The sequence below is a fragment of the Xiphophorus maculatus genome, chromosome 10 (assembly GCF_002775205.1).
Source record: "Xiphophorus maculatus strain JP 163 A chromosome 10, X_maculatus-5.0-male, whole genome shotgun sequence".
NCBI lineage: Eukaryota > Metazoa > Chordata > Actinopteri > Cyprinodontiformes > Poeciliidae > Xiphophorus > Xiphophorus maculatus.
In genome coordinates this window covers 9412724-9438275 of record NC_036452.1, presented here as the reverse complement: position 1 = coordinate 9438275, position 25552 = coordinate 9412724, and the positions used below count along the sequence as shown (strand labels likewise).

Below are 25552 nucleotides of genomic sequence, written 5' to 3'. Positions count from 1 at the left end.
TTATCTGTAATTACAAGTAAACTTTTTCCTTTGAAAACAAATAAATATTTATCACATTGTATCATCTGCATACATATTAAGTAGTAAAATACTTACTAAAATACTTAAACGTCCAGAGGATACTTACTTAAACTTATTTAGCAACCCAAATCAGGAGTGTCTAATTTACATACTTTTAGATTAACATTAGATTTGTTTTTTCTTTGGTTTCTCATTTTGTTTGTATTTCCTTTTAATTCATGTAAAGCACTTTGAATTGCCTTGTTGCTGAAAATGTGCAATACAAATAAAATTACCAAACCTTACCTAAAATTATTTTTAAATCATATAAAACACCACACAAGTCACACATTTAATTAGTTTTATGTAACGGGCAGTTTCACATAAGTTACACCTTGAAAGCACAACTTTACTGCTGTAAAAATCAAGTGATCCTTATTTTATTGTCTAATAAACATGTTTATGCTGATTCTAATAATTCATGCAGGTGTTTGTCGGTGTATATTACATGTATGACCTTAACAACATGCAACAACAATGGAAGTAATTAAGTAGCACCACCAATCTTCAGTGTGTGAATGGAGCATCCAGGTTGCAGCTTCTGCACAGTTATCATTAAAGTCTTGAATGCTTCGTAAAGAACAGTTATATTTATGCTGAGGTTACATTAAACAAAGGTTAACTATTTACAGATTAGGTGGCCCACAAAGGCAACAGCTGCAGAGGGGTATCAGATTAAAAGGAACTAAATACTGTTGCATGCCACACTTTACAGTTTTTTGTCACCAGATTTTGAAAAAATGAAAAAGCATTTAAGAAGCATGGATGTTTTTGCATGGCACTACATTTTATAATAAAGTGAACAAAGTTCTGACCTTTTGGATGCATTTTAAGATTATGTATAGATTGTAGAGGTTTTTGCCAAAAGTTATAACATAATTAATAAAGCAGCAGCAAAGAGTTCTGAGAAAACTCTGAACTTGGACTAAAACTTTTGAAGCAGCAAACCTTACATGTCCCTCCCCTTTGCTCTCTGCTGCACTGCAGCCTCCCCCCACAGCGGAGTCTGCTGCTGTGAACGTGACAATTTGGCAATTTTCCTGTAACATAATGTTAAACAACGATGAGTGTGATTAACACAACTAACGCTACGTTCACACTGCAACCCTAAGTGACCCAAGTCCGATTTTTTTGCCTTGATGCGGCCTGTATCTGATCTTTTCAAATGCGACCAGGTCACTTGGATTTGTGGTGCCAATTCCAATATAAATCGGACCTTTTCAAATGTGACCTGAGTCTGTAAGCCAGGTCATATTCATCCGCCTGGCATGTCATTGATACCTGACATTCGTCACTATTCTGTGGCCTGATACACGCAAGCGGGAAGAAAAACGACAATCATGGCGGACTATAATGAGAATTAAGTTGTTAGAGACGCTTCACCATTAGCATTCATGTTTACTTCCGCAAATACTGAACACTACTTCTTTTTTTCTGGTAGTTGACAAAACACTGAGAATGCCGACACTGCGCCCTCTACTGCTCATGTGGGACCATTGCAAGTTGGTAGCAGTTCACACTGAAAATAACACATAAGTCATATATATTTGGAAACGTGAACAACCACACCAAAAGGAAAGAAAAACAAAAAAACATAATAAATAAAATCGGATTTGGATCACTTCAGGATGTAGTGTGAACATGGTCTAAGACTCTCCTGATGTTTCTGACGAAGAGCGGTTTATTTCTGCAAAAGGCAGCAGGAGGAGACAGAGGAGCTTAATTTTTTCCACAGATTTACATATTTGTTTTAACTTTGCCTGTTTTTATGTCACTAATTGTAATTGTTGAGTTTCAATTACTTTGTTAGTCAAAGTGAACCTGCAGCTCCATGATGAGGATATGTTGCTTTCTCAGATCTGAACAATATTAATATCTGCATCATTTTGGTAAGTTTGATTTGAAGAGCCACACTGAGAAGACGACAGACAAAAACAAAATGGCTGTTAAGACATATAGAATGGAAAAAATCTTGTCTATTTTCTTGGCGACTCCGGTCCAGTAGCCATCCTTCTTCTCTTCAAACTCTTTGTCAAGGACAATTTTTTTAATCTCTCCAAGTTCATCTGAGACTTTCTCCATGGCCAGGAATAACTGGCTGCTGCTGCCCTGCAAGAATCAGAGTCAGAAGTTATAAACCAGATAATGGGTCATCACATTGCTTATTACAAGAGAGTATCTGATTATCTGTTTTCTTTTGTTTTTATACAAACTAGATGCTTTGTAACTTGTGTTATGGGAAGTTGAATATCATATTTAATTGTCAACCTTTAAAAAGCTTACACTAACCCCTTTGCACATAGATGGTGTTTGATCGGTCATCTCATCACAGGTGGAGGCAATGGAGGAAGTTTTTATTATTTCTGAAAGAAAGTGGAAGACAGCTGAGGGTGAACACAACAGCTTCATGGATCTGTGTTTGTCTATTAAAAGATGTTTAACAAATTATGAGAATCTATAATTAAATTGAGATTAGATTGAATTTTATCTAATCTCTGAGATAGCAGTGAAAATTGTTTGCATCTTTATAAACATCTTGGTTCTTACGAAGCTTGTCACTCTCTTTCTTATCTTCCAGGGATGAAGAGTCTTTTTCCATCAGATAATTCACAAAAATGGTCTCTATGAGGCTGGACAGCATCAGAGCAAAAACCCCAATGCAGTAAATCACTTGGAGGAACAGAGAGCACATTATGGTGAGAATGTTGGTTCATATAGTTCATTATGGAACAAATGCAGGTTGAATTTAAATCCATGATTTTTTAGTTCATCTTTTGAACTTAGTTTGTAGCTGTTTGAGTTAATGATTAAGTCTTCAATTTAACATGGAACAATAGCTTAGGAAGTCAAACAGCTGAATTGATATCTATTAACATTTTTACATTTTGCCTTCCATAAATGCATTTGTATTTAATCGTGTTATTAGCTAAATCATGCAAAGAGGCACCTAACTGAGAAAAGGAAGAAAATGAGTTTTCTTAAGTTAAAACATTTTATGAGCAGCTATGTTAGTGACTCTACAAAGTTAAACTCAGCTATTAATCATGCAGAAAGACACGATCTGCCAAAAAAGTCATGAGAAGTCTTATTTACAGCTTGCTATAAACCACTGTTGGCAGGAGACACAGCCAAGATGCTGAAGAAGGCGCTGCGTTCAGATGAGACCAAAATGAAACTCTTTAGCTGCAGAATGCTGTCTGTACTGGGAAGCCAACACTGCACATTGTGTGACATGCTGTAAAACGCTTTCTTTAGCAGGGGATTCATTACATATGCATTTACAATTGTACATGTTTTAAATGTTGAAAACTGTCACAATTATGCACACATTTGTTTATCACATTAAACATTAAAGTATGTGACATGACTAAATGAGGAAAGATTTGATGGGTAGGAAAACTCTGCTGGTCACTGCATGTTACCTGGAGACTTGTGAGATTTTTACCTATAAGTGGAATCCTGCTTGAGGTAAAAGGTAAAATTTCAATGAGAATCAGCTGCATCACTGTAACAGCAAGTAGCACCGTGATCTTGAAACTAATCTTCTCTCCACCAATTGGCATCAAGAGAGAGGCAAAGTCCAGACACAAGAAGAAAAGGATAGGCAGCAGAAAGTTGACGACATAAAGTGCAGACTTTCTCTTCATGGTTATCTGTAAAAATGTATGAAACATGGTTAAAATCACTTCTGTATGATTATTTTAAATTAGCGACAAAGTAGGTAAAATAATAGCAAAAATTCTTAAAAAAATATTATTCATTTATTATTTTTGAAGGTTTTGTCAGCACTAGAAGCCTTTATTTGACAATTGTCAGACAGGAAAGAGAGCTATGAAAGAAGAGGAAGACATGTGACAAAGGTCAATGGTCCTTGATTCAAACTGGGTTGCACGCTCTATCACTGTGCCACCTCCCATCCAATCAAAATGTATTTTAAACAATAAAAGTGAATGTAAATTACTAAAAGTAAACAATTATACATTGATAATCTGATGCTAATGTAGACTGCAGCTTTCAGCAGGGAAAGCCTTACTGTTTCACATGTCTGTCAAAAGGCAGTATCTCTACAGAATAGTATCCACTGAGGATTTTTTGTGATCCTGGCAACAGAAGGAATGAAAAAATTTACATCATGAACTAAAAATAACATTTCAGATGGATCTGATCACTTTTATTGCAGGGAGACACAAATTGAATTTGTCTCTTAAATCATCCTAAATCAGGTAGAAAACACCTTTGCTCAGCACAGAGTAAGTAAAATAGAAGAATAGAATAGTAGAAACATAGAAAACCTTATGTAACCTGTCTTTGAAATACTTACAGTGTAGACAACAACGGTTTGGTTGGTGTAAAAGTTACAGACAGTTTTTTCAGTGACTGACATATTGAGAAACCTCCATTCGTATTGCATCCGGATATTGTCATTAGACTCCTTCGTGATTAATGTACTGTCTTTTTTCATGTAAAAGAGCAACTCTTCGTCTGTGATAAAAAACCAAACAGCAGATTGATTTAATAATAAATATATTGCATAATTCACATTCATGTGAAAACAGCTTCTGTGACAGCTGCCATGGCTTCGTGGCAGATCCCACTGCTTTAGCGACAGTAACCTGCCAGTAAACGCAACGGCTTCGATGGCAACTGCCACAAAATCAATGGTGACTGCATGTACATACATATTTGTATTCTTGCTTTTTATTTTTTAATATAGATTTTTTTTCTAGATATATTTATTTATATTCAAAATTCAATCTGCCATAGAAGACATGGCAGTTGCCACAATTGCCGGAAGCTGTGCTGCTTCAGGCAGACGTGGCAACTGAAACCAGAAGGGAAACTTGTAGCTGCCACAATTTGAGGCCCTGCTGGAGATGAGAGCATCTGCTGGTCTTCTTCAGCGCAAGTCTTTCCCTCACATGCCACTACTCCCATCTTTTGGAGTTAATTGTCATTACGTCAGTAATTTAATGTCAGTGTGACACAGTATAAATAATTAAAATACAGATAACAAAATAATTGCTTAGGGTTGACTTAATAGCTCACTAATTCTAGGTGCCACATGTCTGATAGAACACCTACACGGTCATAAAATGCTAATATTTTAAAGCACATGTAAACAAGGCTTACCAGAGTATGAGATTGACCTAAAGGTGATTTTGCATCTCTGAATGTCAAAGGGGAAATTAAAAATGTTCATCTTGCAGGTGCTGATCACAAACTTATCATCCCTGTAATCCACAAAGCCATTATCATCAACTGTGACAAAGGGGCTCGGCACGTTTTTATCCTTTTCAGTCCTGTAAGTAAATAAAAAGGTTAGGTCCAATGTTACTTCAAACCATTTGGTCAATAGCCTCTTTCAGACCATGAGATAACTTGACTTTCTAAAATGTTTATGTAAATTGTGTTTGTGCACCACTGAAGTTTAACAATTTATGTCTAAGTGGAAGTAAAAAAAAAAAAAAAATCTAACTTTAAAAAGTCAGCGCACTTATGAAGTCACATTCAAAACACTACTTATATAAGTTTTGCCCTAATCCTTTGCCACTGAACTGGTCTGATGATACACTATGTGGTTGGTGAAATGTATAATCCAAAAGAGAAATATTGTGTTTGTAATCTGTTTTAATGCCTACATGACTGAGATCACTTTTTTTGTTTGTTCATTTATTTATTTTGGTCTGTGGCAGTAAGACCAAAGCAGTAAGAGCTTTAACTGCTTTGACACAGTTTGAGATGCCGCTGTGAACCAGGTTTTAAATTTAACATTATCGTGTTTATGTAGGTCCCTCTTGAAAATGAGATCTAGATCTCAACGGGGTTTACCTGATTAAATAAAGGAAAAAAAATAAATAAAATTATAATGTAGTAGTGATGATGGATCCAAAAGCAAAAGCGGCAAAGGAGGAGAGTAGATCAGATATTTTTAGGAAAAATACAATAAAATAAGAACTTACAAACAGCCAGGAGGACACAAAAAGCAGCAATACAAAGAACCAGGCACATGAAGGAAGAAAGGAGTGAGTTGAATATTGAATGCTGGACCAATAGTCTGGGCTGATTGGCTAACAGACTGCAGGTGTGAGAAGAGAGAGAGAAAAAAGAGAGAGAGAAAAGAAAAGAGACAGAGAGAAAAGGTACAGGGGTGGAGGGAAAGCACACAAACAGGGGAACAGATAAAATTAATTTAACTGCAACATAGAAAAACTAGACACAAGGAAGAAACATAATAAGAAAGACTGAACTAAAGTAAAGCAAAACCATCTAATCAAAAATAAGGAACTAGTGGACACAGAACAACAAACTACAAAGCCAGAAAAAAAACTCAAATAACCAAAAACATAAGATGAGCAGATTTACATTTCTTCAATTATGATATCAGGCATCCACAAAGATTCTCGTGGAACCACTACTTTGGAAAGTCCACAAAAGTCCTTTTCATTCCACGAGATAAACTCATTATCCCACTCCTTGGGAGAGAAAAACAAAATGGAGTCAATAGACTGATTCTTAATCAAACATCAGCTAATTTGTTATGTCTTCTGAGAAAAGATTAACTTCTCTGAGAAAACTCACCAAAAGAATCCAAATATATGATATAAAGGACTGATCGGCTTCTCTCTGGATAAAGAAAAATGAGAAATTTTACCAGTTGCTAGACATTTAGAATAGATTGCAATTAGTGCTTTTAATTTTAGGCCAGAAGTTAAATTAGATTTTTATACTAGATCTTATGCTACATGTAGTTAATAATACATTCTTAAATTTGTATGCAGCAAAGCCATTATTTGACATACAGATTCTGTTATCAAAAAACAACTTAAGATCTTGAAAACAGTTATTAATATTCCACATTAAAAAACTGGCAACATGATAACAGGAGAACCGCAGTAAATATGACTTCAAACAATTATATGAAAATAAGATAACTAAATCTAATCCACACATTCAAAGCTAAACAAACTAAAATGAATTCAAACAAAAATAAAATGACAACTTAAGATGAGAACAAGGACAAGAACTTACCACATCTAGAATGGCATAGATCCTCATTTCAATGTAAACTACAGTTTTACTTTTATGGTGTCTAACAGGTCTGCTCATGGTCAACGCATCATTGCTTTTGGTCAGGTTCAGATACTCTAGAACATCCCGGTAGCTACACTTAGTTCCTGCAAAAACACAAAGCCCATTATTCTGCACCAAATTCACCAGAAAGGCAGGATGTTTGGTAAAATTAGAAAATTGTATTATAGCATTCTAGTGGTTGGTCATAACTAATAAACTTTTACAGTAAAGACTTATTCAGTTTTAAATTATATTAACAAAAGATTTCAGATTAAGTCATAATTATCCATTTAGTATTTTTAAACTTATATTTAACCAGTGTTGATTAAATTCAAGCCACTTTTCAGACAAATCCAGACTGTGTATTAAAATCTGTGTTGCTTCATTGAAATCTGTGTCTGAATTCTGGCTTTGAATAAAAGTCTAAATGAGAATATTTCAATGGATCAGCTGGAAAGAATATTAAAAATATGTTTCATGTCACTCTGGGGAAAAATGTCACCTTAAACCTGGAGTTTTTACAATGTCGTTTTTCAGCGGAATAATAAACAGATGTAAGCAGCTGTGTGTTCATCATTCAGAATAATAAATGGGATGTTTATGTTAATTTAATGCCATGTTTGAAAATATGAGTCACCAACACAATAGTCTTCTGCCATGAAGACTGTTGGCCAAAATGTTTTGAAAACAAATTTATCTAGTAAAATCTAAATTGTTTTTGTAGCTTTGTGATCAGAAACATTATTTTTTTCTCACCAGTTTTATCAGATGTCTGGTTATTATAATCCGATATATTATAACTTGTGGTATTCCCATCTGTCATGGAAAAAACACAAAATTATGCATTTGTAAATAATTTCATAATCACACTTTTCATGATTAAATGGTTCATAAATATATTAATCTGTGCTCAGATATAAAATTGCTAAGCAGAGGGCTAAAACAGTAGCAGCCGCTCTTTTGTTGGCCAGATGATGACAAATTTATTCAAACTTCACTTAAATAAAGAAACAAAATGGCTGCAATGAATCTTACAGTAGGAACATTCATTGATGATGATAATTACCGTTCAGAGAAAAACCGTTATATTACATTTCCTACCTGACAGATCTGTGTAACTCTGATTAGAGTTCAACTGGTTGTCAAGATCATCTTGTATTTCCAAACTGGATGTTAGTCCACCTGAAAACAGAGATCATATAGTGTTACTTTATGTTACTGTCCATTTAAAAAAAGAGAGAATGTTGAGAATGGATTTATATAGTGGTTGAATACAAATGTACAACACATTTTTCAAAATGATAGGTAAAGAAGAATCTGAAAACCAAGTAATTTTTCGCATTACTTCACAATAATGCATCACTTTGTGTTGCTCTATCACACAAAAAAACCCCAAAACAAATACAATTAAAATTTCCATTTGTATAGTGACAAAACTGTCATGAAGTGTTGAGTGGACCCAATTGGAGCAGGCAGGAAATGTGGTGAAAACTTGAAACTTTAAAGAAAAACAAGAATCCAAACTTACAGGAAAAACAAAGTCCAAGGCGTAAACATAAATCCAATGCAGAGACATGAGGAAACCAAGAAGCAGGGACAAGGAAAGGTGACTAGAATATCAGGGAAGTGATGAACTGACAAGTTGTGACTGAAATAGAGGAACCCAAATACTGGGAGGTAGAAAGTCTAAACAATGGTCCTGGTTTGTTGAGGTAACTGATTGCAGGTGTGAATAGTTGGAGCAGGAGTCAGGCTGAGGGGCAGGGAGAAGGTGGCACAGGGAAGCAGGGAAGATATACAGGGGAACACAAAATAGAGTGAGGGGGAAACACCAGGAGCTGGACATTATTTTAATAATAAAGAAACATTAAGACTAAAGGAAACATAATAAACTATAAAGAGACAAAGGTATAAGGGGTAAGAACCAAACAGAAACAAGGTGGATCTAAAATTAATAAGAACTAAGGAACATAGAGCTAGAATAACTAGAAGGACTAACTAAATAACCTATGTAGAATCACTACAGAATGATAGATGTAGACTCAGACATAAAGGAATAACTAAACCCAGAATGACAAGATAACTGGAAACAGTATGATGGACTGAAATAAAGAAAAACAAAAATGAGAAACATCTACAATAATCAAGAAGAATAAATCAAAGAGTGAACTAAAACATAATTGATAAATAAAATGAAAAGCAAAAACAAACCCAAAAACCCAGAGTCTTGACAAAAATGTTCCAAACTACAAAGTGAAGGAATATGTTTGCAAGGCATATTCTAAGCCAGAATATAAAACGAGACATTATTGCAAGAATCTCCCCAGACTGCCAATTCACTGAGGAGGGTTAAATTCAATCATCTTGTATTAAACGCTGGAAAATGGGTCACAAAAATCAAACAAGTTAATTTGTTTGGTCATGACTGAAAAACCAAACCAAAGAACCAAAAACCAAAAAGTTACAAAGGTCAGAGTGCATCCAGTTGCTTTACAACTAATTTCATCATTGAGGTTCCATGAAAATCCAAACAGGACGACCACATTTCCTTCCATAAACTAAACAGCAGAAGGAAAAAGGTAAAAGCCTTCTACCTTTTTTATCCTGATCCTGCTCTTTTCATAGACATTCAACAACAATCGATTGTTGGACCAAATCTTAGACTTATAAAAAATTACAGAATAAAAATTAAATTCTCTAAATCTTTGGGGCCTTTGAGTTTTTTATTTTTTATTTTAAGTTAGGCCCCAGAAATTTCTCAGTAAACTCCTCATTCATCGTGCAATAGATGCAGCAAATAGCAATAATTAAAAAAACAAATCTCACTTTAATTACATAATGAATAAAAGTACAACATAGTTTACATTGTTAAGAAGCATATGAGTCTAGCCTGGAACAATAATCATCTTAACTTACCTGCAAAGAACAGAAAACAGATGAATACAAGAACCATGGCTGTGATCTGAGGGCAGCTTTCTCTTCTCTGAACTATTTAAAGCTTTTTGTGTCCATATGACTGCCATACAAGGCCAACACCCTCAGCACTTATATCTTGTCAATTTACCATCAATGCTTTCTTTCTGAAAGTGTTCATTTATAATTTTCATTGTGGTCAGAGTCAGTAGCACTTTGCAAAGTCAGAAGATAAACAGATGTACGGTTGAATGTTAAAGTAGACACAAACTGGGAGAAAATAATACAAAAAACCAAGTATTCACAATATTCAGAGATTTATGCAAGATTTATATATATATATATATATATATATATATATATATATATATATATATATATATATATATATATATATATATATATATATACAGTATATATAGCTCTGGAAAAAAATAAGACGTCACTGCATTGAACCCCATTGAAAACCTCATGGTTCCACCAAATATTGATTTCTGAGTTAAAACATCAGTATTGTTGTCTCTTAATTAATATAAACTTGTTTTCTTTGCATTATCTGAGGTCTGAAAGCGCTGCATCTTTTTCATTATTTTGGCAATTTCTCATTTTCTGCTAATAAATGCTAAATGTTTGCTTGGAATTTTGGAGACATGTTGTCAGTAGTTCATAGAATAAAAGAACAATATTCATTTTAGTCAATCATATACCTACAGAAAGGAAAATCTGAGAAGTTCACAACTTTAAGTGGTCTCTTAATTTTTCCAGCGCTCTATATATTTATATATACACATACAGACACAAACATAAACACATTTGCGACACAGACATGTATTCTTTGTAATCCCATTGTCTTTTATTACTATAAACTTTGGTTTTGTTTCTGACATCTTGCTCTGGTAAAAAATGACTGTGTTCATCTAAAAGCTTTGTTTTCCCACATCCTGCTATTAAAAAACCTAATGTGGAAGTTTGTGGTTACTGGAGCACTTAGCTCTTCGATGTAGTACAACCACACACAAAAAATAGATAAAATAAAAGAATTGGTCATTATTTAATCTTGATACAGATATTAGTACTTATTGTTTAGCTTAGAAGATCAATATGGTTTTTAATTGTGGATTTCACGTTTATATTGTTTTTTTAATTGATAAGAAGCATTTTCTGGAATGTTCTTCCTTTCTTGTGGTAGCAAATGTTTCCTGTTTTCTTAATCTCATTGTCATTAAATATGTTGATTAAATGACTGTGTTGGTTTTGAAAACATACACCAGACTCAAAAAAACTCTAAACTCACTGCACCAAATATTTTAAATTCAGATCCTACAATTAAAAAAACAACATAATGTAATTTTCTGTGGGAGCTCTATATACGCTGGAAGCCCTGCCCTCCCTCCAGTACAGGCTGGGCAGTGACACAAAAGCAACAGGAAACATTTTTCACTGTCAACAGAGAAACTCACCAGCCTCACAGGAATGATTCTCGCAGGTTTCTTTACTCTGTTCCTCCTCACAGGTAAGCAAACATAATGTATAGAGGTGTACTATAAAATAATGTGATTTAATTTTTTGATTTTATTGCAAAGTTTGTGACATATTTTAGAGTTTCTAGAATCGGAGTAGCATGAAAGAAGATTTTTTTTAGAAGGAGTAGAGGAAGCATTCAGGGATCAGTAACAAAATAATTTACTTTAATAAAGGTATGTTTGTTATAACGTTTGAGAAGAAACATTGAAAATCAAGGTATTTATTTTAATAGTTCTGGGTTAATTTTATAGCAGTTACTAAAGAAAATAGAAAATGAAAATGATTATATGCATAATTCCCTTTGCTATCTGTAAACCATTGAGAGAGGTAGTTGTAAATAATTAAAAACATCAGTTTTTAGATCTAATGCAGTTTAAAATACAAGGATAAGCAGTAATGGAGATTGGGTAGATGGATTTACTAACATTCTGCACAAACTATATAAAGAACCTATTCTGAGTGGATTCACACTGTCCCTCTGTGGTACTCAACGTGAACCAAATGACTAACAGAGATTTTATCCTGTAATATTGTACGTTTGGGAGTAGCATCAATCTGTCTGACTGACTTGCAGAGCAACAACAGGAGTAGACAGTTTTCTAATGATTTAAAAATAAAAAATCAAGCGCACTATGTGTCACTATCTATGGTTGTTGTTTGGGTTTTGATTTTAATCGTTTCATGATTGTTATTCTGTGCTATAGAGCTTGCCATACTCTGGTTATTTCTCTGTTTCTGTTCTAAAGGTTTTGCCACATTTGTTCATTTCCTTGGTGTTTAGTTCCTTAGTTTATTCTTGCGTTTGATTTTTGTACTTTTGACTTAATTTCTCTTACATTAATGTCAGACCTTTCCTAATTGATTTATAATTCTTTTTGAGCTACAGTTCATCTCCTTTGTGTTAATTTGTCTTCCTACGTCTGTTTGTAATTTTTCTGCCTCTGTCAGTTTAGTCTTACGGAGTTATGATTAATGAGATTAACTACAAGTCGTGAGATTCTGACTTCCCATTTGGAAAAATCAACCAGAATGTCCAGAGAAGTTGGAGGAACCTCCACTAACCCCAGTTACAACTTGTATGGGCTACTTTGTGTTTCAATATGGCCGCCCCTCTCATCAACAGTAGCAAACTGGGGTGGAAATATCTGTATTTTACAAGACACCCTTCTAGTACTGTGTCTAAAACTAATCTTACAGTTACAAATTAACAATCTATAAGTGTTGTTTGTTTATGGAAAGTAATGTTTAAATCCCATCTTCTGTTGAGACCTTGCTTTTGGAAAAAGAGGCTAGTAAAAGTAATAAATAAATTTATGGATGATACATCCATAAATTTGGAGGAAAATAAGGAAAATGGCAACTAAAAAATCAGAGGCAGGAGAAATTTGTGATTTCTTTCTGTCCTGTTTTTGTTTTATTTTCTCAACTGATTCTTACTTCTAAATGGTTTTTAGCTTCTCTGCTTCATCTTCCATCTTATTTATTTCTAATCACCATGTTAAAACCTCAGCTAATGGCTTTCCCCTCTGCTCTTCTCTACAATTACATTATTGCCACTTAGGCAGGAAAACTATTTAGCTGATGTGACATAAAGTCAAATGAATTGAACATTGTCACATGTATTTAGCTCTTTTAAGGTGATTGAATTAATAATTTATATTAAACCGTTTTACAATAACTAAACCTGAACTTCTAATGGACACACTCTTCAGTTTGTGGTAGAGAAATGTTTGAATGTCTCTGCAAGCTGACAAGAAACATAAAAACACCAGACAGTAAAATCTACGTTTTTAACAACAAATATCCCAGTCCAGTCATTTACATCAAGATGTTTTCATCACAATTTATGAATGTAATAGTAAAGTTTTGCTTTCAGATGGAAATACTTCATCGTTACAACAACTTGAAGATCTTCCAGGATCATCCAGAACGTTTGACAAAATGTCAGGTACGAAACTAATATTCTAAAAGTTCTTGAAGATTGAATTATCATACTATACATTATCTCAAAAGCATACTTTAAAATGTTGACATAAATTGTAGAAATGCTTCTGTGAACATTATGTATTTGCATCTGTCACAGTTAATTGTAAAATGTTTGGGTGAACTGAAAATATTTCTCACCTAAGTCAAATGGAGTAAATCTGAAAATATGAGTCTTTACTATCATATATTTTTCTGTGGAATGTAACTCCCAATTACTCATGGAAAATTTGCATATTCACAGATTTTTTTTATAGTACGTATCTAAAATATTCAAAACAAAATGCAGCCTGGGAGCAGAATTTATTTTTTCTCGTGCCAATTTTACCCTCTAGAGCGAAAATGAGGAATGTGGTAGATATTCGTTTTTGTGGTAGTACTAAGACAGTTTCCACTGTGCACATTAATGCATAATAAGGTATATTTTGTGTTTGAATTAATAACATAGGTAGTTTTATGTTTTTGGAGGAGGTATAAGTATTTGCAAGTTTTAGCTATGCACAGGTAACCACAATAAACCTCTATAATATCTCCCATTTAAGGAATTGTTGTTTGGAAACTTTAGTTCAGACTCTCCAATCTCTGCTGTGGAGGTCATCAAGGTGGTTCAAGGTTCCTATTTAGCTTGTGGATGATTTAGGGTATATTACAATGTTTCTGAATTTAAAAGATGCACAGGCATGTCTACATAGAGATAACATTGGTGATATTTGTGAAAAACTCTCTTTTTCTGTCAGGTGGAAATACCTCTGATCCAGAAGTTTACCCGCCTCCATCAACAATCCCTGATATAGGTTGTATATTATCTCAAAAATTACATTTCAAATTATAAAAATATTTCTGTGAATATATTTGTGTGACCGAATTGGATTTACAAGATATTTGGGTAAAGTTTGAGTCTTTGAAAACATTTTTCACCTCAAATCAAATAAATATATCAGAAATGTAAGTCTTTATTATTGTGTATTATTGTGTCTCTCTTTCTGTCAGGTGGAAATACCTCTGATCCAAACCCTGATGAATACTTGGTCTTAATGGCTGGTACAAAACTCAATGACTTAAATCACTTAAAATTGGATAAATTTAAAAACCAAACCCAATGTACTGATAATAATTAATCTCATAATTAATGATCTTATTGTTGTTACTCACGTTGTCTAAAGGTAAAAACTATTTTGGGGAATGTTAATAATCTCCTGAAAGGAGAGTCTGTTTTTATTCTTTAACCAAATTCAAACCCATTTGTGCAGACAAAAGAATCAATAAATGAATATATCATTTCATGCTTTACAGAAAATTATTTAACAATCATACTAATAAAATAGAGAGGGGCAGTCTGTATAATTTGACAATGACATATGGCATTTACCGAGCTGTATATACCAAATATAATGTGGTACTAAAATAGATATGTTTTTATAAATTTTATTTACACAAGCACATATAACATGATGGAACATTTCTGTATTATTTTTAAAGTTTACCTGTGTTTTTACTGTTAACAAACTGTCTTCTCTTTATCAGCAAATATAGATATAAGTTTAATGGAGTACCCAAGTACAGAAAACATGAAGCTGGTCTTTGAACAAATTCGAGGTAAGTGGATATTATACCATATATATTAAAAACATAGATACAAAGACAGATATATATGTTTAAAAAGTATCTCAAAACACAGGTACTGTTGAAAGAAATCCATTTTAATTTCACAGGAACATTTAAGTGAGAGTATATTTATATTTAAACTATCTAACAAGATTTGTATGTATAAATGACAATATTTTATAATGCAGAAAAATGCAAAAATATCTCAATAAAATGTGATGTTAAATAAAAATCATATGAAATAAATACACCCTACGGAAAAACAGGAAAAATAATGACACAAAAAAGGAAATTAATTAAGCTATAAGATAGAAAATAAAATGGAAAACTAGATAATAGTGGAAATAATAAATTAACATTATTATTAATGATAAATATTAATTTATGTAACACATAAACTAAAGTAGAGCACACAACCTCAGGACTTAAAGAACCTAAGGAGCAAACAAAGCCAGGAATTATGACTGAACATGCAAATCCAGTGACTTTTACACTTATAAATTTAGATAATGTGTTGTTTTTAACTATATCTGTTTATTTAACTGCAATGTTAATACTTTATTTTATACTTTGTTTTCTGTCATACTTGACAACAAAACTCGTTTGCTTTGTTTTGGACAAACAATGTGAAGTTCTATCTACGCTTTTTTGGGATGCAAAATGTGGCAAGTGATTACTTCAACAAGCAGCTTATTTGTTTCTATGCAATTTTGTTAAAAATCCATCTTTCATAGTTCTGTGACCGCAGTCACATTTAAACAATGTTGTTACTGTATTCCTGAAAAAAGAGGGTTTATCTGTTCATGATAGAAGTTGGCAATGGGCAGTGAATAATTAAATGTTTCGCACCGTATCAGCATGTTGACTGAAAGAGATTTATTGAATTGTCTTCATGTTTTAAGTGTAAGTCAATAATCTTAGATCTTGAAGTTATGTCCAAATTTGGAGGGGAAAAAGATCTGGTTTAGTTGAGTTTTACTGTTAAACTGTTTGGTTATAAATACTGAAACTTTAAATATACTTCAAAACATTGGTATGTAATCATTTTTATTCAAACAAACTTTAAGTAATTTTGACAAGTCATAACAGCCATGATGGAGAAAACGGTGAAGGTACAAAAGTTAAAACAGGAGTGAAAGTCAACATTTCATTATTGTTTTTGATAATAAGTGAACTCTTTCATGCTTCCTATAACTTCAGAACATGAGGTTCACTCTCCAGAGGAATGCAGTACTCGGGCTGTTTTGAACCACCTGAATCTGACCCAGGACAGTGACAAGTACACTGTGGGTCGGCCCGTTAAACACCAAAGTCATTTGACGTGGGTACTTCTGGACATGAGGATTTATGCTATTCTAGATGTGGTAAGTTTTTAAAACGTCCTGCAATGCTTGGGATAAATAGTCATGACAGCTGGACTTTTCCAAATTTTGCAGAGGTGTGTGATACTGCGTATTTTGGTATCGATCTGAAAATGAATATAGGACTGATACCAGTAACATTACTTGTTGTTTAAATATATCATCAAACTTTTGACTTAAGAGGAAGTATTTTCCACTGAATGGAAATTTTTCCTTTGTCTTTGAGAAACTTCTCTGAATATATTCTCAAAAGTTGTAAATGATCACTTCTAAGGCAGGACAGGCTTATAAAGTGTCATAAGTTATTCATGATTTAAGCGCTTTTTCATATAGTGTTGTTAAATGTCAGATGCCATTTTGCTGATGGAAAAAAAATCCCTCAACTTCTTTCCTTTCCTCATAGAGAGAAAGTGACCAGACTTTCATTGCATATATTTGGATTTACTTGGTGAGTTTAACTTACCTTACACATTTGCCAATTTTGTGAAGATTGTTTTTTACTTTCCTTTTAAATTAGACTTTTCTTGGTACTTTAAAAAAAAAATTCATTCTCTATCCCTACGTTTATCTTTTGATTGTAACATCAACCCCATCTTTTGTAGAGATGGGACAATGAGCACATCTGGTGGGACCCGGAGCAATTCTGTGGAACCACACATATCTTAGTCCCCACTAAATATTTGTGGATGCCAGATATGACTATTGAGGAGATGTAAGTTGGTGTTCAGTTCATATTTGCTCACATTCCTAAGCAGATTGGAGTGGACAAAAATGACCAAACCAAATCGAGTCCATTAGAGAAACTCATGTTATAAAATGCTGCAAGCTCAAATTCCAACAGATCCACTATAATAATAAAATTATATTTTTGCCTCCAACCAAAGCACTTGGTAAAAATGAGTTTTTTGTCTAATTGCTTAACTGAGACACACCACAGTGGCTTAATTTGAAGGTCATTGTCTGTGTTTATTGTTCTGTAGGACAGAGCAGGACAAAGCCTCTCCAAGTCCTAATCTCAACATCAGGAACTACGGCTGGGTTGAATTCAGAAATGACCAGGTGGTGATCAGCACATGCAGGATGCGTGTTTACAAATTCCCATTCGACGTTCAGAGCTGCAACATCTCCTTCAAGTCCATTATGTACTCAGGTAAACTCCAAAACATGTTTTAACTGACTTTATAGCTTGTGTTTGCATACCAAAAGAAATATGCCACATGTGCATTTTCCATGATAACATGCTGGGATTAGTCTATAAAGCCGTTTTGGTTTGTCTGTTTTTCCGACTCAGATGAAGAAATAAAGTTATTTTACTACAAGAACAATTCGGAGATCTCAGAGTGGTCTCGAAAAGCTATGGAGACGCAGTATGAGTGGCTGTTTGTCAGCATGACAGTCACAAGCAAAACCGTCAACCATTTTGGCTTCAATCAAACAATGATTGTTTACACAGTGAGTATTTTTAACAGCTCAGCTTAATGTCTTAATGTATTTTTTTCCTTTACCTTTGCATGAATGTAAGTACAGACAAATTTAACGTGTAAGACAAATTGGTTGTTTTCCTGTGGGAGCCAGAAGGAGGGTTTTAGCGCTGTTAATCACACTCATGTACATGATGCTCACACCTTTCTCTCTGCTGGGCTAAAAGCTCCACCTCCACAGTGGAGGCTGCCACGAATGCACCGATAAGTAAGCAGTAACTTGTTTCTTCACCATTTGCACAGCCAGAGCTTGTAAGCACTGACTGGGAGGGTGTGAGGTGAGCAGTGCATACAGGAGCATGACTGGCAGCGCTAAGGCCCTCCTCCTTGCTCTGACTGGTTGTTTTTGGCCATTTGTTTTGGTGTATTTCTGCAGATGGCAGCAGGACCACAAGAAGGAGGCAGAAGAGCTTGATTTTTTCACAGATCATCTGTCTCATATTACACTGTCCCAATATAGTGACAGTTTTAACAAATATGCAAAAACATATTTACATAAAAGTTACTGCAGCTTTATGGTCAATACATGATGCAGTTCTACCCCCTCAAATGCCTCTCAACTGGTGATCACTGAATGTTTTGTCTTTTTCTGACTATACTTTATAAATCTGCAGTATATCAACAGCTTTTGAGATACTCAGACTGAAATCAACAACCATGTCATTTAAACACAATTTTTCAGCATTCTGGTTACTAGTTTCAACCTCTGAAAGTCATATTTACAACCTCTAAATATTTAAGCTTGTGTCGTCCCTGATTCACTATTAGTATGAACCACAGATTAGACAAGTGTTCTCACTGAAGTGGCCTAGATGGATTGCATTAGTCCATCTAATGCAATCAATTGTTTTTTTGCATTAGAATGCTGAACTATACCATTTGTTTTGCTTCAAATGCTTTCTCACATTGTATATGGTTACTTATGTTTTTGTAGAATGGAAGGAAATTAATTTCTCCCACATTTTTTCAGATAAACATGAAGCGGAGATCTGTTCTCTACATTGCAAACTTCTTGCTGCCTGTTTTTTTCTTCCTGTGTCTGGACTTCGCCTCCCTCCTCATGTCAGACACCGGTGGTGAGAAGGTTGGCTTCAAAATCACCATTCTGCTTGCCGTCACAGTGATGCAGCTCATTCTCAATGACATTCTTCCATCTTCCTCGGATAAGATTCCCTTAATAGGTTAAGCATTTTTCCTTTTACAAATACAGCTGAAACCAGATATTTATATTAAAAGATACAATCACGTTTTTGTTCACTGGTCTGAAGTTAAATCAGACCAAACTTTTCTTCTTTTAGCTTAGTTAGAAATACTAAGATTGTTTCTATTTGTTAAATGTCAAAACGTTTAGTAAGGATGTTTCCTAGAGATGTTTTTTTGCAACTTTCTTCAAATTCAGAAGCTTGCATAAATTTGGTCATTATTAGAGCTACTTTAAACTGTATGACTTGGGTGAAACTTATTAGATTTCCTTCCACAAGCTTCTAATAATAGTTTGCTGGAGTTCTGGTCTGTTCCTCCTGACTGGTCCAACTCAGTCAGGCCTTACTCTCTAATGTCCTTTCAGATTCCATCTATTTTAGGAAGTGCACCAGTTCCTCCTGCAGCAAAGCAGCCCCACAACATCATGCTGTCACCAGGCAATACTAGCAACCCCTGTTTATACTCCAAACGTAACAATGCATGTAAACTTCTGAATTTAAAGAACGTTACACAAGAAGCCCTAAAAATGCTCTTTTCAGAATTGTTGTATTAAATGTAAATAGTTTTGGTAATTCCAACTGTGCCAAAAACAAGAGAGTTGCTGATTTAACTTCAGGTAGTGGGAATAACATGGATGTGTCTTTATACTTGGTGTATATAAATATCTGATTTCATTTCTATTTATATGTTTGTTATCTGTTTGCTCCCCCTCAGCGGTTTATTGCATTGGGACTTTTGCTCTTATGCTGCTCAGCCTGTTGGAAACAATTTTGGTGATTCATCTAATTAATAGAGACGCATGGCAGGACAATGATCAGGAAAAGACAAAAGACCCAATTGAAGGTCAGGAGGAGAAACTGACCAACTCGCACACATGTTTTATTGGTGAGATCAAACTTTAATCAGTTCGAATGTTCACTCAGTCATGTTCTGTTTTGATTCAAATGCTCAAGCCTGAACAAAATGTACTTCATTTTTTTCAGGAATCAAGAATTGTAGTAACTGTGCATCTGTTAACAAAAACTCAGCTAATAGAAGGCTTTCTATTGGAAAAGAGGTAAGAACTTTAAAAGTAGCATCTTTCTGTATGACGTTCATATATGAGTTTGATGACAAACATGTCTGCAGGGCAACAAGGGCGGAGTTACCGAAGTCTCCATTGCACTCGAAAAGATGTCAGATGAGCTTGGAGAAATCAAGAAATCAATAACTCTTCTCAGTGGCAGACAGGCAGAGGATAAAGTTGGTTACTGGACCAGAACTGTACAGAAAATAAACAAGACTTTTGCAGTTTTTTATGTCACAGCAGTTGTCCTGTTTTTACTGTTTGTCTCTATAATGTGGTATTCTGCAGACGAGTAGTGATTAAACGAACAAATAGTTACTTTTTGTTTATTTTGAACATTGGCATGTTTGACTTTTGCGCATTAAGTGTTTGTGTGTTGTCTGATCATTCATTTTTTTCCCCCACTGCATAGTTTTGCTTTGCTAAAGCTGGTGATTTGTGCAACCGTGTTAATAATCAACTTTGGGCTCCACCGAAAAATAAAAATGATCATACATGTAAAATGAATTAGTATTTGCTATCCATAATTCAGCAAAAAGACTTGCAGTATGAATTATTGAATCGTGTGGTTATATGTGAAACATTACTATGTGCATCTCTTTTTAAATAAATACACAAAGTGTTTAAGAAACTGATGGGACATTCTAAAGTCACAAACACCATTTTATGATCTTGCATGTTGTGCTAGGAGATAAACATCCATTTCATCTGTCTTGGTAAATTAAAGTCTTTATGGTTTATCCAGAGCATTTAAGCCTATTCCTAAATCTGTTCTATTTGTTACATATTGTACTAATATACAGTTGTGTTCGAAATAATAGCAGTGCCTTTAGAAAAATGAGTAAATGTCAAAATTCTTCAAAGAAATTGTACTTTAATGAACACAGATACATTGGGGACACAGTACATTCTATTCCAAAGCAAAACAATTGCGCAAAGTCATCAAAACTTAAATGATAATAATAATATTTCAAATAAAGTAAGAAATGGCATGTTCAAAAGAATAGCAGTGTTTCCATCTTTCCTTGGAAACTCAAAAATGTACTGTACAAACAAAGAAATTCTTGATAAGTGAACCTAGCTGAGTATCCTAAACTAATATTTTGTTGCAAAACCACGGTTTCCGATGACTGCTACACATCTGTGGTGCATGGAGTCAACCAACTTCTGGCATCGTTCCACAGGTATTGCAGCCCAGGATAATTGCACTGTATTCCACAATTCCTCAGCGTTTCTTGGTTTTGCCTCATGCACTGCACTTTTTATGTCAGCCCACAAGTTTTCGATGGGATTAAGGTCCGGGGATTGTGCTGGCCACTCCATCAGTTGAATCTTGTTCATCTGGAACCATGCTTTTGCTCGCTTGCTGGTGTGTTTGGGGTCATTATCCTGTTGAAAGGTCCACCTCAAAGGCATTTCCTCCTCAGCATATGGCAGCATGACCTCTTCCAGGATCCTGATGTACTGGAACTGATCCATGATCCTTTGTATGCGGTGAATCGGACCAACACCATAGTATGAAAAACATCCCCATATCATGATGCTTGCACCACCATGCTTAATGGTCTTCAGTGAGTACTGTGGCTTGAATTCTGTGTTTGCAGGGCGTCTGACATACTGCCTGTGACCCTTAGACCCAAAAAGAACAATCTTGCTTTCATCTGTCCACAAGATATTATGCCATTTCTTTTCAGGCCAGTCAATGTGCTCTTTGGCAAATTGTAAACGCTTCTGCACATGTCTTTTTCTCAGCAGTGGGACTTTGCGGGGGCTTCTTGCTGGAAGGTTAACCTCAGTAAGACGTCTTCTGATTGTCACAGTACTCACTGTCAACTGAAGGTCTTGCTTGATCCTCTTGGATCCCATCATTGGCTGAGTCTTCGCCAGTTTGGCTATTCTTCTGTCCATTCGAGGGGTTGTCTTTCTTTTTCTTCCTCGTTTTTCAGTTTTTTGCTCCCATTTCAGGGCATTTGAGATCATTTTAGCTGAACAGCCAATGATTTTCTGCACCTCTTTGTATGTTTTCCCTTCTTTAATCAATTTTTTTATTAGGAAACGCTCATCTTCAGAACAGTGTCTGGAACGACCCATTTTCATTGTTTTTTCAGGAGAAATGCACAGCCAGCATGCCAGTTGTCTTGATCCTTAAATACGGATCACCTGTTAACACCCTTTTTTCCCAGAATACCCTCCCTAATTGATGCCCTCTCTAATTGGACTCACCACTGCTATTTTTTTGAACACACCCTTTTCAGTTAATCATTCAATTTCACAGAATCCACAGTATGCATGGCTGTCCTGTTGGGTTTGTTGGTTTTCTATACCTTTATTTTACCCCCCAGAAACTTATCTGGGGTATAGAGTTTGAAATGTTAATAAAACCAGTGATTTTCTTGCTGCTGTTGAGGCACTGCTATTATTTCGAACACAACTGTATATCAGAAATTTGTTGACTGTTAAACTGAATAAATGGTAAAGAAATCCATTATAGCATGTTGAAATGTGTGCTTTTACTTTGAAAGTAACGTCTTTTTAACGCTCAGAAGCTATGTCTCATGCTATAGGTAGTATAACAAGAATCACTGTTTCTTGTCTGACATTTAAATAAAATGCATGGTGTTGCTATTTGAATAGTAAAATAGCAACATTTGAAGTTGCTATTTCAAATGTCAAACAGTCCCAACAAATAAATAGTTTAGAAACATTGTTTTTACATCTGGTTTCTGTATTTTTTATGCATGCGTCTATCAGAACATCAAAAATATTTTTTTTGCTAAACAACCTTAATTGATAGAAGCAAACAGTCGCATATATTTAAGGCAAACCTTCCAAAATTTTGTTTCCTTTGCATGGCAACAAATAAAAATCAGCCAAGACATCAGAAAGAGATTTGTGGACCTCAGACAGTCTAATGTCAACCCATAATGTTCAGGTAGAAATGAACATGACATGTGACTTGTCCAAATCACCAGAACACAAGCAAAAGACTTTGTGAAAATGGGTCACTATCAACAAGGAAATGGGCAGCCATGCCACTCAGTGAGAGAGTAGTGATTACTTCAGAAAAAAGTATAACAAGATAATGATTAGTGTTGAAGAGCATTAATTGCTGTTTTTAACCTGCATGATTAGTTCCTTCCAAATTCAAAATGTTTGGACATTCACAATTGTGCTGGTCCAGACCAAATCAGGATACATTTTCTGAATAAATGCTGCACTTTTCATTTTCAAGCAAAGCCTTGCAGTGAGTTAGTCCATTACTCTTGGATCTTTGCAGCAGTTGTTGTCAAAGAATGGTGATCCCACTGCTCTAGAAAACTTTCTCTATTTCCAGTTTAAAACTAAAATATCACAATCCCACATAAGTGAGGCATCTTCTTTGCTAGTTTTAGTCACACCAGTCAGGCTTTATACAACAACAGAGCACTTTAACTGCAATAATCGTTGTCATAAAACATAAAGATCGTCAATTTTTTCTCTAATAAAATCTGAAAAGAGTGCATTTGTATTGCAACCTCTAAGTCAACACTCTGCAGAACTGCCTTTAGAAAAGTGTTTTTCTTTATGTCCAACTTTTCACATCTAGTACCTTAACTTTTTATAATATATTAAGACAAATAGCCCACGCTAAGTTGAATGAGATGAAGGGCATCTGTTAGCATAATTTTCGAGATTTTCTTTTTAAAGATTCTCAATTGAATCTTTAAAAATAATGTATCAACTTATTTCCACTTATTTTCAAAAGCTTTTAAATCACTGACATCTTGCATTGTGGTCTCAATACTTTGCTGCCTGTTGCTAAAAGGACTTTTTATTGGAGTTATTTTTCCTCTAACTTCCTGGAAGAGAACCTCTTCTATTTGTCTTAACTTTTCACAAAGCATTACTCATCCCAAACCACAACGGAAATTAGAAATGCTGTTAAACAGACAGACTCTAAGTGCTGAGGAGGTTGGCTTTTCTTGGTAATGATTTTAACACATCACATCTTAAGATTGCTCGAACAGGACAGAGCTGCAGACTGACCTCTCAGACAATGATTTTTACTTTAACTTGCTTCATGTTTCTCCTCACAGGTAAGATGAGATCATTTCCTGCAGTGAATATTTCTATATTCTGAACATCTTTAGTTGTTAGAGTAAAAATCCCAAAGCCTTATTGAATATTAATTGGATTGAACTTTGTATGTTGTGACCACGATAAGTAACTGTGAGATTGAAGTGCATGAATTAATATTTTAGAGATGCTGTTCACATGGGGATTTTTGACCCCCATTCACAGGTAACATTTGATTAAACTGAATAATAAATATTTCATAACAATCTTAATTGCGTGCCCTGATAAATATAAAAATACATTTATAATGCTCTAAAAAAAACAAACGGTGCGATTTCAGATAAAACTTTAAATCAGCCACAAGGATAAGTGCTACTATAGTTAAAAGTGCATTTCCAAAACAGCTTTTACCTTAAGATGTGGACCTGTAGGACGGGATGTCATCTATGTATTCAGATTGTTTTTTGTGTGTTTGTTGCCTATCTGACCAAATATGCAACAAAAAAATAGCTTCACTATTTTTTCTGTGGATTACTAATGTAGAAATGTCCATATTTTAATCAAACTCAGTGTCAATACACTGATTTGTAAATTATGCCATAAAAATGAGAAATACCAAATATTTTTTATAAACTTTTAGATGTCTGAATGGAACCAGTTCAAAATGGATCACTGGCAGCCACAGCTTGGAGCTCTGACTGTTGACCAGACATCACTGATGTGTTTTTTAAACACAAAATAAAATGGGTGAATTTTAACACATTTAGAGCTAATAAAAAATGTAATGACACGCATTATAAAGACTCCTTTTGAAAAAAAAATAAAAATAGAGCCAAAGAAAGGTTGTATATCATTTTAAATCGAGTGGACATGCGAAAAAATGTCAAGTGTTTGTTGTCCAACAACAAATTTTTTTTATTCATGATGGTATAAATGTGTATTCAGAAAATACTGAAAGAAATATGTATTCCACTCTGTTAGGCAGCTGTGTGTCACCAGATGTTCATGATGACCCACTGATGTCAAATCAGAGCTTTAAGGACGTTTCAGGTAATCCAGTTTCTGTTAATTGATCTGTTCTGATGGATTTTTTTTTTATTGTACAAATTCCATTCCATTATTGTTGTCTTGAAAATATTGTAAAAGTCTAACATGAAGGATAAAATCTATAACCAATTTATGCTGTGATTTTTTTCAATGACAGTTGAAAATGCAACAAATTATGTATT

General features: G+C 34.4%; 2 protein-coding genes across 2 annotated transcripts; one reads left to right on the top strand and one right to left on the bottom strand.

Moving 5' to 3' along the window:
• Positions 1-382: 382 nt before the first annotated feature.
• On the bottom strand, positions 383-10084 carry LOC102223859 (5-hydroxytryptamine receptor 3E-like). The gene is made up of 12 exons (XM_023341216.1): positions 10048-10084; positions 8233-8313; positions 7888-7947; positions 7090-7235; positions 6640-6684; positions 6424-6533; positions 5191-5360; positions 4382-4542; positions 3506-3713; positions 2608-2730; positions 2350-2423; positions 383-2169 (listed from the first exon to the last, which is right to left on the bottom strand). Exons 1-12 carry the CDS (start codon positions 10082-10084, stop codon positions 1942-1944), a joined length of 1443 nt encoding a protein of 480 aa, XP_023196984.1. The 3' UTR covers positions 383-1941.
• A 1415-nt stretch (positions 10085-11499) lies between these two features.
• LOC102223601 (5-hydroxytryptamine receptor 3E-like) lies at positions 11500-20742 on the top strand. The gene is made up of 14 exons (XM_023341159.1): positions 11500-11557; positions 13445-13516; positions 14289-14345; positions 14542-14592; positions 15076-15147; positions 16357-16520; positions 16921-16965; positions 17120-17229; positions 17498-17667; positions 17809-17969; positions 18969-19179; positions 19916-20086; positions 20185-20258; positions 20330-20742. The coding sequence occupies exons 1-14, from the start codon at positions 11518-11520 to the stop codon at positions 20561-20563; spliced, it is 1632 nt and encodes a 543-aa protein (XP_023196927.1). The 5' UTR covers positions 11500-11517; the 3' UTR covers positions 20564-20742.
• Positions 20743-25552: the final 4810 nt, after the last annotated feature.